Genomic DNA, 19,491 nt, shown 5'->3' on the forward strand with positions numbered 1-19,491 from the left:
TCGCCCTTCGTTGATTGTGTATGTCCGAAGGTTTCCTGACTGATCGCCGCACCTCGAAATCCGTTGTTATCCTTCTTTTACCGATCAGAATCGCGCCTCGGAGAGAGTCGCCCTTCGTCTCGTCGCGCGTCCTCTCTCTTCTCGACCGTTCGACGAAAATTCACGAGAAAGAATTACTCGCGTTACACCGAATCGTCCCACAGACGGAGCACACGAACTCTCTTGCGTTTTTTAAATCAGAACGAGGCACGACTCGGGTAATCCTGCGCTGTTGGATGACGCTTGTAATAATCTTTGAGCGCCGCGTTACGATAATTAAATCGGCGCGGCGGAACGAGTGCACAAGATAACGAGGACGCGAACGTTTGCTCGATGCAGTGGCCGTAACGAGCTGGCTGCGCGTCAAAATACACGGCGAAAGTAGCGGACATTCCGATACTGATTTCGCGTTGATATAGAGCTGGCGATTTTTTTCATGAAACCCAACCGAAGCGTCGTCCACGCGTCGTTCGATGACGTTCGAGGTACTTGAAGCCGTTGACGCGAGTTATGCGCCGATGCTTTATTTACGGAGAAATCGTAATCACGCGACATCGCAAAATAGGATACCGTCGCTATTCGCGTTATCAGCGATTAACCGATATTAGCCGCGTGAACGTTTCTTACCTCGACGCGTTATGCATAATCGTACGATTTGACGCGAAATCGACACGAGTATTTAGTATCTTTTTTTCTCGATTTAAACGTAATTATAGCCGCGACGATCGTACGAAACTCGTCGTTTTCCTCTGCGTATTTTCGAGCATACGCGCAGATCCGTCTAGCGACAGGGACGTTTCTTCGACTCTTTACGTGGCAGGTAAGGCTTCTGGTAATAACGTTGACTCGCTCGAGGTAGAAACCGTTTAAACGAGAAGGAAAAGAGGCGTGCAAGGTGAACGAATGGCGAAGAAACGGTCATTTTCGTGTGGTGGTTGATGTCGAGTCAAAACACGGATTTCCAACGAGTCGTCGGCGAGTTACCGGTGCGAAAAATAAGAAACTTGGGTGGTCCAGGCGCGCGTGTCACGTGGCGGCGAGTCGCGCGACGAGTCAATTGGTCAATGAGGAAAATTGGCTAAGAGTTCATGAATGGACCGGCGTGAATAAAGTGGCTGCATGTTAGTATAGGTTTATGGAAGCAAGCCGGTTTTAGCTACGCTAATAGCATAGTAATGCTGGCTGATCTTTTCGAAATCCCGTAAGAGCATTAACCGCTCGCACGTGAGCAAGCTAAATTGCTATGTTGTGGGTATACGCCCAGCTATGTAGCTATCACCTGGCTACAGGGCGTAACGAAAGGAGGAGAGTATCGCAGTCGAGGATTGACGTTTCGAGAAAAAGATAACTAGCTGGCGCGTTCGTCGAACGGGTTCCTCTTTTGCCTGTATAACGAGATTAACCGCGAACGTTTCGACTTCGACGGATACAACGACGCGGAGAATCGCCAACACCAAGTTCGATGAACGTCCCCGTTTGCGCGAACCAGACGTTCGTCGCCTTGCAAGACGATGTTATTGTCGTCGAACCAAAAAAAACTCGTCTTCGCTACGACGCTCGATCCGCTTCCTTCGACAACCGCGTTCTCGATCCTCTGCTAATCGTCAGCGATTCGTCTCGTCTCGTAGATCCGCGATCGTTCTTTCCCCCTCGCTGCCTAACCCACCCTGCCCCCCTGGAAAAAGCAACGCGATCCTCGCGTCGCGATCGACGTTGTTCGCGAGGCGACCGATCACCCGGAGGAAGATCGGTCGGTGAGGGTCCGTCCATTTTCTTCCATTTAGAATCTATTCGCGTATCTTTTCCGGATAGATGGAAGAAAGAGAAAGAAAGGAAAGAGCGAAAGGGGGCGAAGAAGGGAGGGGAAGAGGAACTGGAAGCTCGGATATATTTTTAGAGACGGACTGTACGTAACGCGTCGTAACGGTGAGGAAGCGTTGCCATCGCGGTTGGTTAGGTTGGTTGGTGCGGGCCGTATCCATTGGTTCCCCACTACTTTGGTTAGGTCTCGATGCCACGGCCCTAGCCACGCCAACTTTCCACGAGCAGACGCTGTTCGACGTCGGTCGGGCCTTCGTCTCGTTCGCACTTTGCTTCGGCGTAGCTTCGTTTCTCCCTCGATTACCCTTACTCCTTTCTATCCGAGCCAGTTTCGCGCGCGTTCTCTTTCCCATTCGGGCTGGCGTTCCTTCTCTTTCTCCGCGCAAACGCAGCCAACTTTCCGTCTCGTTCCTTCACCATCGCCAAACTCGTTCGTTCTTTCTCCATCTCCATCGTTCGTCCGTCCTTCCCTTCGTTGGCACAACTACCCCCTCTTCGAACGGTACCTCATCCCCTACCGTGGTTGGATACTCCCCCTCGGCTCTCCCCCCTCGACCGGTACGTAGTCCGGTCTCCCGCGCCGACAGCCAAGCGACCGAGCGAGCGCCCCCCTCGCGCATAACCCCTCGGCCAAGAGAGCGATCCGTAACAACTAAAGTTCTCGTGAAAAGTTGAGCTGGGCTCTCCTACGCCCTCCTGCTATAATAGCCGCCGCGCTCGCTGCTCTCTCTACCTACCGTCTATCCCTGTCCATCTGTCCCGGGTTTGTCCCACATCCCGCACACGGAACGCTGCCGGCAGGAGAGAGCGAGAAAGACAGTGCGACGAACGGAACGAGTGCCGACCGCCGAGAAACAGAGAGAGGGATCCCGCGAACGGAAAGAGAAAAAGACAGAGACGCGGCCGGATTAGGGAATAGAATAGTCATTATCGGTCTACATATTCGTGATATACTCTATCGGGCATCCTCGGTAGTGCGAAACGTCGCGGCAGTAGCGACGAGCGTGTGTGCCGTGCGACCGATCAACCACTGGATACCTAACCTTTGTTTTCGAACCTGCTGAACGTCACCGGCGTCACCGGCTCCACCTCGTATCCAGCCCGATTCTTCATCGAGGATTACTCCCTTTAGCAACGAGAACACCGTCGCCGACGTCGCTTCCGACCATTTCTACGATCCACGGGTAAGTACCTTGTTTATTTTCACCCGGAGAGCAGCCTCGAGCGACCGCATACCGCCCCGCGAGTGTCATCCGCGAGTGTCGATCGAACGACCCCGGAAAGCTGCACGATTCGTTCGCCGCGATTCCCGGAGTAATATCGCGCTCATCGTGTCGACCGTATCGATGAGAGGTCGCGCGTGTGATTTAAAAAAAAAGAAAAAGAAAAATCATGCAGATATTCGCGACGTAGGAATCGCGAACGCTTACGCTGACACGAAGCGCGTTACGGTGACCAAGAATCACCAACGACGTTCGTTTATCGATCGGATGTTTACTCGTTTCGTAATAGCGACTGGGCTTCCCTTCGCGAGTACGTCGGAATCTCGCAATTTACGAAGCACAGTTCGCTCGCAAGGTGAACGACGATAATTTACGCGTGCGAATATCTGTAGTCGTTGGTTTCTAACGTTCGAACGGGATATCGTAAGCTACGTTTCGCATGGATAAATATCTCATTGCTTCGACTTACGATCGATTCGCGGCTGGCTACGAAAATCTTTTCCACGGAATGTCTCTAGGAGACAGGAGTGGAGAATCGTACGGTATCAATTTTTATAGACGTAGGGTTATCTGTACGATTACTTTTCGCGGTAAATGGAAAAAAAGAAAAGCGACAGATAGCCGGAGGGCCGGGGAAAACCCAACCAATGGAATCAAATTCGGACGCTGCGGTGCGCGAAAACCTCGAAAATGCCGGCATTTAATCGGCGAGGCGTACGCCGAGCTTTCATTCAACCAAAGAGGGAATATAAATCCGCGGACGAACGTGCCCTGCAATATTCCCAAACAACGAGAGAACTTTTTCCCGAATCACGAAAAAACACTGGCAAATTACACTGATTCATAAATAACTGCGCGTTGCAACTTCCAGCTACCCGTGTATTTATATATATATATATATGTATAAATAAATAAAAAATATCTGCAACTATATGCATATAATAGATACTCGCGGTAAACGTAGCACTCCGACGAAAACTGAGCATTTCGACTGTTTTGCAAAAAAAAAAAAAAAAATACCATCGAAGAATCTACTCAGCGTTCCACAAAACGATACAATTTACAAATAGGTAGTTTCATCTTTTTACTTTTTATATGAAATAACATGCCGATAAAAAAAAGAAGAACATTCCATCGGTAGCGTTGTTGCACGCAAGCGTCGGTACACGTTTTATTAATTACAGCCGGTATCGGTTAGCGGGTATTTTCTCCCCGTTGTCGGTTCGCAGTTAAATAACCACACGACGTTGTCATAAAAAATTTAATCCGCTCGTATTTTTTCTCGCGTCACTGTTCCATTAAACGATTGGCAAATCGCGTGAAAAAGTAACTTCTTCTCGCTAGAAATGTACCGAGTTTGTCTCGTTGCATGAACGATAGCAACGCGTTACGTACGACGAGTCTGCCGATTTCGTTGTCGATCGAATCGAGCGAAACTGAAACACCGTGTGGTAACGCGGACGCCTGTAACGACACCGACAGGGCTTTCGAAGGAAATCACGCGCGAATCGCGAGGACGCGACGGAACGTCCGTTCGCGGAAACGATTCCACGGGACAATTCGGTTGCCGAAACGTTCGACCGTGGCAGAGTGTCGAGAGAGTTGGCCAGCAGGATTTCCACGGAAATAATCTGCTTACGGTAATCTTCTTGGCTTGCCTCCCTCCCGGTTAAGGTCCGCCTTCCACGAGGAGGACCTTCGTCTCCTCGTCGTGCATACGCGGTGAAACATCCTTCCCGTGAGCGGAGAACGCTTCGAATTCTAGTCGGCATCAGGTTTTCGCAATGTATCGAGGACGTTATATCGTTCCTTTTTGCCGCTCCTGTGGAACAAACGGACGTAAAAAATTTAAGAGCGAGGTGAAGGCGTCTGTTGGAGAGAACGCAGCGATAGTACGTGGTAAACGGTTGGGAAACGTTCGAGTATCGAAGTACGAACGAACGAACGAACGAAGGAGAACGAGAACGAAGATGCTAATCTCGATCGTCGACGAGTTCGAAGAAAAGAATCGTGTCACGTGTGATTGGTTTTAAGATGGCGCGAAGATGCGGGTGGAAACGAAGCTGCGGAGAAGACGCAACCGCCGCGTGAACGGCGAGGAACAGGAACCTTGTCGAAATTGGCTCGATGATCGGTAAGTTTGGTCGCGTCGTGGAAAGAAGACGGGAAGAATGAAAGCAAAAGAAGAAAGGAAACGGAAGAACGCGAAGAAAAAAAAGGAAGAGCTGATCCCCCGGGAGAAGAGGGTAGCGCAACCCCATTGGAATGTTTTTTCTTGCAACCGAGAATAAAACCCAACTATCCAAGTGAGAGAACAGCTTCGAAGATAGTTATATACATACATATATACGTCTAGTTCATGGTATTTCCACGGGAATTAAGTTTTACGCTCAATGAACGCACAACAACGGCGTCCTTCGGGCTAAATTGCATTGAATGCGACTCGGCGAAGAAACGTTTCCTCGTGACTACGTGGATACCACCTCTTAGCCGAGGTATTCAACTGCGATTCTGTACAAGACGCCCGCGGACAGGTTTTTGTTCCGTGGAAAAGCCCGCCCTCGACTTTGAAGCAGCAAGACGCGATCTTTTTTCTTCCCGGAGGACGATCTCTGGAAGCGCAACGCAATCTTTCCGGCGACATCCACGACGCTCCGCCGCTCCGACACCTCGTGACGCGATTCCGACCGTCGTTCGAAGGGAAAAACGGGAAGAGATTTTGCAATAACGATCGCGGTCGGCAGCAACGAGTCGTTGAAATGCATATTTGGTAAAATCGGTTAATACGCGACGAGTACTTTCTGGCTTTTTCTGGTGCTACCAGCGCGCACCGCCCTCCTCTTCACGCACAGACTATACGACGACGTACGGTACACGTCCATTGTGGACGCCCGGAGCGAGAGAGTGCTCTTCAGGAACAATGCGGTTGTGTGCAAACACTCCTGGAAACAATGCGGCCGGAACTTAACTTTCCGCGGTAGCTTCGCTAGAGTCGCTTCTTGTGTGCGGCCGAATATAACTTCGGCGGAAATTCTGCTCGCAGACTTCTCCAAGTCCGCTGTATTTCTTCTTTCGATCGCGTTACGCTGCCTCGCAACCACATTTGCGCGAGCCATTTGCCAGAAATCGCTCCTGCTCCATCCAAGATTCACCGTTTCAGCGAATACGCGCTCTCGATACTTTCGCCAACGCACCTTCGCTTCCTTTAATCCGATCGCGATTAATTAGACGCCGAAGAAACGCTTCCGCACGTTTGACGGAATTCGGTTGGAGGAAAGGAGAGGGCGAGTGATAGGCGCACGTGGCCATCATCGCATTCGCAGATACTATCCGTCGAATATTCGCGTTTCTAATTCTTAAGCGCGTAGGCGCAACCCCCGAGACAGCGCGCACACGCGATACGCAATAATGGGGATTTAACAGTCATTAGGGACAACGTGCCGGTATATACGTCGATTGGTAACACAAAGTGTTTGCAGTAGGGCCGAACTGACGAAGGGCGAGGGTGGGGGTGACTGGTTGCAGCGGGAGATCGATTCATCGGGGGTGGAAAAGGCAAGCTCTCCATCTTTCTCCGACTCGCACCGTTTCTCTCTGCCTTTGCGTTACAGCAGGGTCGTAGACTACTCGAGTGCCCTCGAGGGCCAATCGAGTGGTGACTTGGGCATTTTGTCCACACTTGGCGGTCTGTAACAAGTGCATTGTCCTGTGCGCCGAACTGCACAAAGATAAAGAGACTACTTCTGGCTACCGCGACTAGAGAGAATTCTCGAGCACCTCATCCCCTTTTCGACGTTCCGCGTTCGCGGCGTACTTTTAATATCACGACAGTGTAAATAAGTGTGGCAGCTTCGCGATAGAGTCGCGCTCCCCTATAGGCGCTAGCCTTTGTTTCGAAAACCACCCCCTTGTCGATGGTCAGCCGCGATTAAAATCGTTTCTCCAACTCGTAACCGCTCGTTTAAATTAAATGTTTGTGCCGGTATCGGTGGATTCGCGACACGCGGCTCGTCCAGCGCGAGAAACCACGAAGAGCCGAGTGAATCGCGGAAAAATCCAGGCACCGAATATCGCCAACCCATGATTGTTTGCACGTTTCTCAGCCATACGTCGCGTCGGCTGGCTTGTAACGAGTGCTTTGTGGCTAGTGTAAAGCGCAGCAGTGCACAAAGGTAGAGATTCGCGCCTGACTTACTTCACGAGGACCCTCGAGAGCAGCCGCCCTTTCTTCGCTGGCCTTCTTTTCATAGTGAGCCAAATTTTAATATAGCGTGCCGGGAAAGAGGCGTCACGGGGAAGCTCGTGCTTTATGGATTCTCTTTCACCGAGCTGAAACTTCATTTCGGAGGAAGGATCTCCGGCAAAGAACGTAATTAAACGGACAAGTTGTCGCGACTATACTGTGTTTCGAACAACGCTTCAACCTCCTCTGTGCTTTTCGCCTTTTCTTTTTTTCTTCGAATCAATGATCATCGATGGATAACTCGTCAACCGATGAATTATGATCGACCGAAATTTTCACTTCCTTCGAATCCGCAACTGAAGCTTTTTACCCGCGGTAAGGCGGGTTTCGCGATCACGAACGCAGCGGGTCGCGATATACTGCGAGGATCGAGCGCCACTCGAGTATCTCATCCATATTTGAGCGAAGCAACTTTCGCTCGAGTAATCGTACGAGTACCCTGATGAGCACCCTTCACGCGTCGTTGTTCCTTTCGTACGAAACTTGTAGTTTCGTTGCAACGACCATCCAAATGGAAACAATGCTTCGTTAAAGTGGATTTATCGATGTGAAATTTCATTTCGAGCAAGTGCACCATTGAAAACGCGATCTACGGCGAACCGGGAAATTGCTTCTGCCGCAAATAGAAATCCTTCGTTGCTGTATACGCGTGTCAGTTCGGCGAGTGTTTTTCTCACGCGGACCGACCGGTGTCGTCTTCGTTTCGCGAGCCAGCAACGAGCAATTTCGAGACGACAGTTGGTCGCCTTCCTCGCCGTTGTCGTCATCCGATTGTTTTTCACGTTGCACGTGTTAATTACAGGGCGATTAGCTTACCTTAATCCGAAACACATGCTAGGCGGCAGCCTCTCCCCGCTTTGGACGCATCGACGTCGACGAGGAACGATATTGCCGATGGTCCGACGCGACGCCGCTGCAGATGCGAGACGCGAGGACGTGATAAATGGGAAGACAAATAAATTAATACAAGTCTGGACGCGAGGATGCGAGATCGAAAGGCGAGAGGAATGGGACCGATAGACCGACGTTCTTGACTTTGTAATCGGAGAGGATAAAACGCGGCTTAAGTAGCGGCTAAACGTGAAACGGAAAGGCTACGACGCGTATCTCGAAACATCCGCGGTCTCACCCCCTTTTCGACGTCGTTCTCGGTTTTCGAGAGGACGGCACGTTTTCGGAATTAGCCACCGCGTCGTCGTGCACGGGGTCATCGGCAGAGAGGGAACATCTTCGAAAAATGACGGAGTCGTGTTGCATCTTCTTTGGATTATCCGACGTGGCCACCTGTCAACCGCGTCGTTCTTATTTCCATGTCCGGCGATCGCTTTCGATATTCGTATATACCGGCCAGCAGCTTTCCATTGTCCACGATTTCCGTTTAACGCGAGACGTTCGTTCCTCCGTGATGATTGAGTTTTACCCGATAATAATCGTTTTCCAAGAATTTGGAATTTCGCTACGATCACGTTGTAGATACGAGCGCGCAAACGATCGATTTCCACGGCCATTTAGACGTTTCCGCTGCCACATTGGGCTATAGAAACGATGAATGGCAGGGGATGCGATTAGCCTGTTGCAAATACCGTGTTGTGAATTTGAATTTCAGAAACAGCAGCTAATTGCGAGGAGCGGAGGAGGTTTGCGTAGACTCGGCCGCGAGGCGGGCGGGTGGTCGTGGTGGGGGCCGAGGGGGTGGTGATGTGGCCGAACAGCCTCGGCGGTACATCCGGCTGCAGCGGGGGCGCCGGCGCCACCGATCTCGGGGGCCTCGCCGCCTCCACCACCTCGGCCTCCGATCTATTCGGGCCCGCCGCTTTCGGGGCATCCGCGGCCGGGCCCTACGGCGCCCTCAAGACCAACCCTTACGTCAGCGCTCTTGGTATGCCGCCTATCGAGGCACTTCACTCCACCATTGGCTACCCTGGTTGTACTCCCGCCGGTGAGTCCTACTACTGTGAGTGCCCCTCATTCTCTCTATACTACTAATAGATCGTTTTAATTAAATTACTATCGTAATTATTATTAGTTTTAACGATACTCGTTAGAGTGGTGAGATTCGCACGCAAATGTATCACGATCCTAATGTTCTCTGTTGAAGGTAACCCAAGAAAGCAACGCAGGGAGCGAACGACGTTCACCCGGGCGCAGTTGGACGTTCTCGAGGGACTGTTCTCGAAGACCAAATACCCGGATATTTTTATGCGGGAGGAAGTAGCGATGAAGATCAATCTGCCAGAGTCGAGAGTGCAGGTATGTCGAAATAGTTTTAAAGCAAGGCGCGAGTATGTCGGTTTCTGCAAGCGACGAAACGATACGGGGAGACGTTGGTCGGTGTTTCGTTACCGAGGGGTTGTAGCGTCGGCATGCAGATAGTAGTAGTGTCTCGTACGCAACATCGATTTACCGAACGCTCGTGTTTCCTGGACACGGGGTGTTAACTAAGTTACTAGGTTTACCCCGAAAATGCGTTCGCATCGTTGGCAGAAAAAAATTCCCATCGAATTCCATCGGTCTAGAACGCTTTCCGAACTGTTTCGGCAGCTTTGACCGAATGGAAAAAGGAAACTTCCGTGACAAAAATGGTTGAATGACGTACAACGATTCGTGGAATCGTCGAATTGCTACAGTGTCACGAACGAATTCGTGTCGTGCGGATCGACTTTCGAAGCCAACAATCTCCGAAAACGTGTCCGTGCATATTCCACCCTCATCACGGGCGGAAAGGGCGCCCTGCATCCGCAATTGCGGGCCAACGCACCTGGTCCCAGCCCCGTAAATGAATTGAATGGGTCCAACCGGGTCCATAGTCTTGCGCACGTTCGTCCTCGACTGCAAAACCGGAACATTCTCTTCACGACTCGTGTTTTCTGACCCCTGCGCGGCTTTTCAATTGAACCAAACCATCGGACAACGTGATCGCGCTTCCCGTCGAATCTGACGGTCTCCTAATAGCTTTCTACGTGCACGTATAACACCCATCTTTGCGTTAGTCGTTCGTTCTTATTTTTTTTTTTTTTTTTTCTCTACATCGATCGTAAGATTTTCTCCACATGTCGCGATTATAGAGGCGACGAGACAAAGCAAAGTCTTTAGCGGCGCAACGAGGATGGGTTAAAACTGGGGAATTCGTATAGAGTACGTAGGAACATACACCAGGGAGCAGCTTCAGTGGCAGAACGCGGGTTGCTCGTGTCGTTCCCCAGAAAATCCGTAGAAACCCAAGCTCACCTCTCCGCTTCTAACATTGATCGCGCAGGGCTTCTCTAGGCTCCTCTCTTTCTCTGCTCTCCCTCTCCTCCTTGCTCTCACCTCCCCCTCCCCCGTCTTCGTCCCTCCCTTTTCCTCGTCTCTTTATTCTCCCTCTTCGTTCTTCCAGCCGTTTCGTTCACTCTCCTTCTCCTTCTGCAAAGGTCGTTCTCGCGTTCTGGAAATCTAGGAGGGCGAACGACGGATCGAAGGACGAACCGTGTCTGTCGCGTACTCCGACAGCGAAATCAACGTCGATAGATGTCCGCGATCAAAGTATCGTTTCTCGTAATTAAATAATTACGAGCAATTCGAACCCTGCCGCCGTTCGTCGGCAACGATGACTATGGAACTTGTAGGAACGTTCGTCGAACGATTTGCAGACTATTAACTTTGATCTCGTTTGCCATCGTCGTCGGTGATGTGATCCGCGCATTAATCTTGTAGTATCGATGGAAAGCGTGGACCGATAGTCAAAGTGGATGATAACGAGAATCGCGCGTGCGGTATCTGAGTTGGGAGGAAAAATCAGAAGCTGGCAAAATTATTCCATTAGCGAAAGTTTGCCCTCGCGTCAACTTGTTTGCCTTCTGTCATTTCGTTGCATCAGCTGACGCGAACAAGTATGATACGCGTCGCTTTCTCTCCGTGTTATCGAAGCCGGCTTGATTGGTAATTGATAGTTGCATCGGTGCTGTATTCCCTTATAATTGGCTATTACGCCAGCTTTATGAAAGCTCTGTACACCATTCCGTGCTCGTTTCCTATGAGACCTGCACCTCGCCGCGATTCAACGAGAATAAATATGAATCGAAAGCTGCTTTCAGCCATTTATCGAAAAAAAGTAGGTAAACGTGGATATTTCGTGTCTCATCGGACAAAATACGCGTATTCGAATATTCGCGTTTCCTCCATGGAACGATTATGAGTTTTAAATCGCGCGTGCCGTAGGTGTGGTTCAAAAATCGCAGGGCCAAGTGCAGACAGCAACAGAAGCAACAGCAACAACAACAGGACAAAGCACCGAGGTCGAAAAAGCCCACCGGGAATCCAAGCAACAATCCGCCCTCTGGAAAAAGTCCTTCGATTGCTACCACGCCCACGCCTGCTGCGGCGGTGCCTGCCACAACACCTCTGTAAATATCGCTTTACCTTGATATATCTCTTCCATACAAAGCTCGAGCTGTCGTCATTTTTATTTCACGAAAAGAGAATTTTTTTCAATACGAACGCAATGATTAATAGGCGATCGAACGATGACGATCGGCGTAGCGCGTCTCAAATTATCACTCTCGAAGATACTCGCGTCGTTCCACTCTATCGAGTATCGATTTGCAACATCCGTCTTTTATAGTTCTAATTCGTTTGTGTAGAAGCGGAGGTACAGGTGGTTCAGCGGCCAGCTCCCCGGCTCTTCTGAGGGATTCTCCTCAGTACAAACCAGCAGGAAGCGCAACCAGTTTGCTCTTGGCTACCAGTACGACCCCACCGAGCGTAAGTTATCGACCAAAAACACGTTCCCTAAAAACTTTTTACCCGCGGTGGATAAGGGCTTCAGAGAGTTGCCGGCTTTTCAGTTAGGGGGAACGGTGTACAGCAGCGGAGGCAGTAGCAGTAGTATCTGGAGTCCGGCTGTTACGGAGAGCGGCGGAGGATTCCCCGGTGACCATCAGAGGTTAGCGTGGACCACAACCACGTCTCAACAACAGTGCTACCAGAATTACTCTTCTTATTACACCAATATGGATTATCTTTCTCCCGCCTCGCATCAATTAAACGTCGTGGTAAGCACGAAAATCTAACTCGAACCGAAGAATCTATCGTTTGCTACATACACGAAGAAAATTCTTTGAATTATGCGTAGGATGGTGGTGGAAGCAGTTTAGACAATACATGGAGTAAAACGAGAGACGAAAGCGCTTCGTCCTGGTTTTATAACAGCGCCGGATGGGGCGATCGGAAGTGAATCGCAGAGTCGCCGGTTGATGGAAACATCAAGGCTTCGGTACATATCATCGACAATAGCTAAACGGACTACTCTGACAGTCAATGGCAATCGTTGTTATCGGTAGGCGAAACACGGCCAAAGACAGTCCCCTTCGTGTTAGACATATCGTTGAACCTCGGTACTTTATCGCGTGGCTCGTGAGTGCCGTATCCGTTCTCTTGCGTTCCAATGAATCACGTAGTCGAATTTAAAACGGCGTGTTCGTTTCGAGAGTACGAGCTAAGTAACTGGTTGTAACGCGAACAAAGCGAACGAGCGATGTATTTGGAACGTCAACCGTTTAAAATTAGCTATCTCGACGTAACTTTCGATTTAACCAGATGCAACTTGGTACTTCGTATATTCGATCTATCGTTCCTCTACGTTAAAATGTGCAATTTGATGACAATTATCACGAATCCTTTCCGTTCTTTGTATGTACGCTCGCTTGTTATTACCCTAGTCATCTCGAGAGTAGGGATCGACGAGAGCATTTCGGACGTGAAGGGCAAGAGGGAGTGGAGCGATCGCGTTACATCGTCTTTCCCCCCACCCTCCCCCACCCGCTTACAGTCAGTGTGTTACACACATGTGATACCGTTTGTACACGGGAATTCATCCACCGAACGTATCTTGTTGCGCGAAATCACGAATTTTCAAATTGTATACCGTGCCAAAGGTAATCGTTCGCGAGAGGATCGAACCTTTCGGTGTCAGGGAGACACTCCGATGTATATAATATACATAGGCTTGCGCCGTTTGAAAGAATCAACGTAGTTAGGTAGAATTTTGCAAAAAGCAACGGCAAAATAATGTCGGCCCTTCGTTATCTTCGTTAAAGATTTCTCGAGAAACAAAAGTTATGTGAGGATATGCGCGTGTACGAATACCATGACACGTACCGTGTACATAAGTTATATATAAATATATACACGAGAACATGCTGATCATCTGTGTACATATGTACCATTTTCTAAAAAGTAATTACGAACCGATAGGATATTTCGAGGATGATGGTCGTTATCCAAAGGTCGCTATTTTAATTCTAGTATTCGTATAAATCTATGATGGGGGGGTTTAATTCGTTTTACTTTGAATATTATACTGTGTAAATAAAAAAAAAGAAAAAAAATTTGCGCGCATGCTCAACACAGAGTGCTAGGCGAAATTTATATTTTCACTTTTTCGAGCCTTTTCGCTAAGGTCGATATAAGAAACGAGATGTCACTACTCACTTGCGCAATCACTGGCACCTCGACCAACGCAGAGGTCGATACGTTATACGTAACAAAGGGCTCGAGAGATAAAAATCAATATGTAAAGTGACGAAAAAAGAAAAAAAAAAAAGGATATAGTAAACGTAGGGATGTAAGTAATATGGTCGTTTAGGTTGTTATTATAAATATTATCGATAACGATACTACGATTATCGACAGAGACAACAACGACGTACGTGTAATAAGATGTATGAAATAATATATCAAATTTGAATTGTAATCTTTATCGTTCTTTCGATCATCTTCGCATCATCCCAACTTTCTTTCTCGAGTTACTTTCGAAATATTCTTTCTTAAACTTTGCACGATCCGAAACCATTTCGTGGAAACAGGCAACCGCGCTTAGCGATTTCGTTTCGATCGGAGTTTTTGAATTGGGAATATCGCGCGCTAAATCGTGGACAAGAACCGTTGGCGTACGCGTCGGTAACTAGTTGGACAGGCCGACTTAGAGCGCCATCTAGCGGCAACAGGCTGATTCAGGGCATCGGCCGTGAACCCCGCGAGCAGGGGTCGCTACGACGCGGCGTGGGTTAGTGGCCCTCAGTATCGCGCGTCGTTCCGTGGTGTTCGGTTGGATTGTTCTCAGTTTCGCGTAGTGTGTCGGTCGGTTGGCAAGCAAGCTTCACACGGAAGAAAAATAGAATGACAGCGACGTGAGGATTCTGATACACGGGAACGGTCTTCCTGCTCAGTCTCTCCCCGAGCGAGTTTCGAGCCGCGTGATTCCTCAGGTCGAAGCCATCGAAAGGATGTGGCGTCTCGACGCAGCTACGCTTTTGCTCTTCTTTCGTGAGTACCGTATATACGTACAATATACGCACGTAACTACGATTCGAAGGATTCTTTGCCCACTCTCTCGAGGTTCACCCTCGTTGGTGTCAGTGAATCGCAAAAAGACGGATGGGGAAAGAGCAACGATATTATCGATAGAAACGGTTTCGTCTGTCGCTCGAGATCGTTTACAACTCGTCGGTCTTATATTGTGCTCCATTGCTTTCTTCTTTCGCCGGTCCTGCTATAATTACGATTAATTGGTCTTAACTACCGCAACGAGCAATTTCATTGCAACTGCAATCTCTCTTTCAACGAATACGTTCCTCCGCGAACGTAATTCCGTGCCGAAGCGTTTATTCCAGATCGTTTTATTTCTAAATAATCTTGTTTTCATCTCATCGTTAATCGCGCGCGTCTTTTACGAACGTTCCGTTCGACGGTATACAAATTCGCGGAACGGAACATCAAAGGATGGAAAGAACGTACGGAGGAAGAATATCGAGCATCGACTGATAATCAGAGGAGCGCGGTGGCAAAGCCGTATCGATGGCCCTTTAACACTGTCGGCGAATTCGCCATTCGAAAAGAGCGAGTCGTAGCGGCAATTTGCAGTCGGTAGGGCGAATCAGTTCTGCCGATCTCTGCGCGGCCGATGTACGACGATACGTCGTTGATAATGATGCCAATGCCGCTGCCGATGGTTAGTGGTGTTGGTGGTGTATCGTTGGCAGCGTGGTATAGTCGGGTGGATGCTGGCTACGATCTTTCTCCATCGTCCATGATGCCGGCCGGTAACCCACTCCTACCGCCTCTCTCTCTCTCTCTCTCTCTCTGTCTCTCCCCCCATCTCTCCCTCTCGAAGAGGAGAACCGGTTCGATAGCCATGCACACCTAGAAAGCGAATATACGCAGACTCGGCGGAAAAGGGGGGCCATATTACGTATCCACCTACCTAATATCGACGGTAACGTCGTATACGTGCGGCTGCACGTGTAATTAGTAGCGATGGCTGCGAACGCTAGTCGGACAAAGACGACACCGGCCGTGCAACATTCGACAGAGATTTTCCTGGCCTTTTAAAAAATGCCAAACAACCGGCCGATTTATCGCCGCGCTCTCGCCTTTGTTTACAAGACCGTTCGCGAGCAACTCGTTGGTCTTTCGCTGAAAGCCTCGTGTCGCCCTTATCTCGTCATCTCTAAGTACGTATTTGGAGCGCCTCGAATCGATCTTCGCTCCGATCGCAAAATGCACTTTTAGCAACGCTGTTGCGGTACGATTCAACGGCTTAAATTTAGATTCGAGTTGAGGACGTTATAAAAGATGGAACGGACCGCGGTCCAAATAGAATTGCCGACTCGGACCATCTGGGCTGCATCTTCGATCGTGCCCGCCTCTGAAAATTATTTAGCTACGCGGATGCTTTTTTGCGAAGCGTGAAACCGGCTACCGATAAAAACACGTTGGATACGTGTTCATAAATAACGATGTAAGGCGGGTCGAGGGAGCGTTCACGGCGATGTTGCAGCGGCGGCATAAACAGGCTGGCGCGGGACTTTGATCGGTTTCTCGAACCGAGTCGAATCGGATCGAATCGGCTGGCATGGATCGACGGGGCGATGCAAGGATGGCGCGCACCGCACACGGCTCCTTCTTTAACGTGGTCGTGGTTGCCGATGGATGGATCATATCGTCGGTATCCCTCCGTTTCGCCCCCCCCCCCCACTTTTCCTTTCTCTGCCTGTTGCCCGGGTACCGACCACTTGGCTATTCATCTTGGTCCGGTGCTCCTAATTACACGTCTCGGGTTACGGATGAGAACGACCGTCCCGCCGTGCCGTTCGGAGACGTCCTGTGCCCTGAAAAGGGGTACCGGTACACTCGGGCTTTTTTCCTCGGTCTTCCTCTCTCTCTCTCTCTCTCTCTCTCTCTCTTTCCCTTTCACCTCTTTCCTTCGCCATCGACGGCAAGCCTGCTCTCTCTCGTTCTTTCCTTCCATGTCCTCCTCTCTCGGCTCTCCGTCTACGTCTTTTTTACACTGCTTGCCACTAAAGGCCCTTTGTCCGTGGCCCGGCGTGCACGGCTATTTTATACACCGAATGTTATTCAACCTCGGAGTTACTTACTCTCTGTTTCTGTTCCTTTCCGCGTGGTCGTGCCTCTCTTTATCCACGTGCTGTTTCTCTTTCGTCCTAAAGTGTTTCTGAAACCGTGATGCCGGTCGGGTGGCGCGCAGCCGGTAAACGCACGCGACGAGGAAGGTAGCGAGAGCGGACGGGAGGGTTGCAGGGCAACGGGCCGAGGTACCAAGAAAAATTGTATTAGCCCTTTGATCCCTTGGCTGGTGGAACGACTCGCGAGAGAGCGAATAAAAGCAGAGGCCGCGCGTAATGCGGCTATTTACGCATAAAGGGCGAAAACCACGCTTTTCTCGCTAGAACCGCGACACATCGTGCAAGGGTAGTAGCCCGCGCTTCGTTCGTCGTTGGCTTTCGCGCGCTCGTATCCTCCGTGCGAAATTACCAGCTTTCCCTTCTCCTCGGTCACACCAACTTTCGCCACCGCAACCTCGTCGCTTTCTCCATGCTCTTGCTGAAAATGAAAAATTGCGCACGACGGAAAAAGCGTTACCGGTGCTCCATGTAAACAAGCCGTGCTTCGTTGTCCAACACTTTCCAAGATTTTCTCTTCCTCGTCGCTTTCGCTGGCTTCTTTTCTTTGGCAAGACCCGGCTCGTTCGTAAGGTTTCGCGCGAACCGTGGCTCTCGTTCGTTCGTACCAGTCGTGTTCCGTGAACGTTCTCTTCGCCGAGAAATTCCACCTTTGAACGAATCGATGCATCGGCACCGCCGCGGTATTCGCGCGTAATACGGATAACGGTCGTGGCAATCGGAAAACGATAGGTCTGGAAAACGCGATAATCACGGAAATGCAGCTAACGGGAAATGGAAGCAAAAACAAAGCTGAAAAGGGTGGTAACTTTCGGAGGATGTCATCGCGACAAATAGATAGCGTATCGTGGTTGATAGCGGAATATCCGGCGACGTGTATTTCGACAGGAAATGGCTCTTCTGCCGGCGTTTCGCTTTTTTCTCCGTCTGTTTTCCATTGCGAGTTGCGAGCAGCAGCAGCAGCAGCAGCAGGCTGTGCCTGAAAGAGCGTAAAACGCTTCGGCGCGGGCAAAAGCAGCGTTTGATGACCCGCGTGGAACGCAAGAGACGCGGATAATATATTTCGAGCAGGCGACATACAACCCGATAGGCCTCTTTGAAATTTGCTCGGGCGTCGTCGTTATACGCGCGCGACTACTGAAATATGCCACGCTCCGACCGCTCGATCGGCCTTTTCCGTTCGACGAATTCCCTTTGATTCGTGAATAATGCCGCGACCTGAATGCGACCGTCGTCGCGTATTCCTCCCGAGCTCGTTCGTGCTATCTGATTTTTCAATTTTTTACACGAATACCTCTCTATCGCCTACCCATCCCGATCGAGAATATTTTTCCTGCGTAGAGAAACGCGACGAATCGCGCCAGTCCCAAACGTATCGTCGGTCCACTCGTGCTCGTCTCTTTCAACGCGTGCCGTGTCGTGTCTGAGTACTCGCGACGCGTGTCTCGCGGTATTCATAAGTGGAAACGCGTAAGCCGCTAAGCGCCGTTGCGTCCAGGCGTCTGGAAACGTTCGCCTAACGAGTGGCCAACACTTTTCGTCGCGTCGCCTTTCTTCGCTGCGAGCGTTTTACTCTTGTTCGTTGCGGCGTGACCGCCTCCCTTTATATATAGTCTATTCCGCGAAATTTCGTTTTATTCGAACGCGTCGAATGACGGACGGTCCGAGCTCGGGAGACGTCCGCTCGTCGTAAGGAATTTTTAAGGCAGAAACTTTATTTTAACGACGCGCGATAAGAAATTTCAAATGAGAGGGACGTGTTATCCCACTGCTTCCACGCAGCACCACTAATTCGTCGTTCGCTTTTGTGTCGGTCACCGCGAAGCGCGACAGAGTGCCGTTACTTTTTCACTGTCAAAAGGGCGTCGCTACTCTAGCAGGCTGATCCTCGGCCGCGCGTCTTTCCTCCTTCTTCCCTTTCCTCGGTTTCTTGGGTAGCGCGGCCGGCTCTTTCTCCTTTCTTCGTTCTATCTGTTTTTCTCCTTCTTTTCTTTTCCTCTTTTTTCCTTCCTTTCTCCTCTGGATTCTTTCTTTCTTTCTTTTTTTTTTTTTTTTTTTTTAAATAAGACCCGACTTGCTCGCGTCGACACCCCGAGACGAAGAAAGGAGACTCTCAGCGTGCATTCAGAATCGTGAAAAACGTCCCGAGAGTGTGAATTTCACGCTACTCGGAGCGTCTGCAAGGCGGCACTCCGAACGCCATTTGTCCCGACGAGTGGAGGAGACGCGGCACACGCCGTGGCCAGGACCCTGTAGAAATACGCGCACGCTAACCGCCACTATGAATCTCGTCCTTTCACCGCAACTCACAAAACACGCGTCGAGCTTCGTCCCTTGTGACAATCGCGGTTCGCGCGTAAATCGCCGACGCGTACATAGGCAACCGCGGATCGCGTTGCGAAAACGCGCGCGTTCTACGTACGTCCGATGAATTATGCAGCGGCGCGCATTACGCTCGATATGATACGTACGTTGACCATCGCGCACGTCGAAACCGTATTCGAAACGCGACCGAGTCGTCGCCGCCGCCTTTGCGCGAGACGTTGCGAATTTTCTCTGCCAGCAGTTCGTTAGCGGGGTGTTTGGCAAAACGGCGAAAGGTAGAGTTTTCCTGTAACACGGTCGGCCGGCTCGTTAATGGGATGGCGCGCACGCGTTCGCCAGAGGAATTTCAAGATGCCGGTAAATGGGCAACTCGACGAGCCGG

General features: G+C 50.2%; 2 protein-coding genes across 4 annotated transcripts in view; both read left to right on the top strand.

The window, feature by feature from the left end:
* The first annotated feature begins 2,082 nt into the window (after positions 1-2,082).
* On the top strand, positions 2,083-14,056 carry LOC132910857 (homeobox protein OTX2-like). 2 transcript variants are annotated; one of them, XM_060966950.1, is made up of 7 exons: positions 2,083-3,044; positions 8,933-9,280; positions 9,425-9,576; positions 11,524-11,708; positions 11,946-12,066; positions 12,150-12,356; positions 12,437-14,056. In XM_060966950.1, the coding sequence occupies exons 2-7, from the start codon at positions 9,025-9,027 to the stop codon at positions 12,536-12,538; spliced, it is 1,023 nt and encodes a 340-aa protein (XP_060822933.1). In that variant the 5' UTR covers positions 2,083-3,044; positions 8,933-9,024; the 3' UTR covers positions 12,539-14,056. The 2 variants fall into 2 exon arrangements, with proteins under 2 accessions (XP_060822933.1, XP_060822934.1); XM_060966951.1 differs by having other exon boundaries at positions 8,933-9,265.
* Positions 14,057-14,366: 310 nt separating this feature from the next.
* Positions 14,367-19,491, top strand: part of LOC132910648 (inactive tyrosine-protein kinase 7-like) — a 34,370-nt gene continuing 29,245 nt past the window's right edge. Inside the window, exon 1 of one of the 2 annotated variants that reach the window (XM_060966463.1) lies at positions 14,367-14,628. In XM_060966463.1, coding sequence (XP_060822446.1) covers positions 14,589-14,628 — 40 coding nt within the window. In that variant the 5' untranslated portion in view covers positions 14,367-14,588. The remainder of the gene's footprint in view (positions 14,629-19,491) is intronic. The other variant, XM_060966464.1, reaches the window with a different exon arrangement.

This window comes from Bombus pascuorum, chromosome 9 (assembly GCF_905332965.1).
Source record: "Bombus pascuorum chromosome 9, iyBomPasc1.1, whole genome shotgun sequence".
Taxonomy (NCBI): Eukaryota; Metazoa; Arthropoda; class Insecta; order Hymenoptera; family Apidae; genus Bombus; species Bombus pascuorum.

What these genes read in the sequence shown, in the direction of transcription:
- LOC132910857 (XM_060966950.1), top strand. Translation starts at nt 9,025, where the DNA reads ATGTGGCCGAACAGCCTCGGCGGTACATCCGGCTGCAGCGGGGGCGCC. An exon ending in TGCCAGAGTCGAGAGTGCAG is followed by an intron (nt 9,577 to 11,523) that starts GTATGTCGAAAT and finishes CGCGTGCCGTAG; the next exon opens with GTGTGGTTCAAAAATCGCAG. An exon ending in GTGCCTGCCACAACACCTCT is followed by an intron (nt 11,709 to 11,945) that starts GTAAATATCGCT and finishes TCGTTTGTGTAG; the next exon opens with AAGCGGAGGTACAGGTGGTT.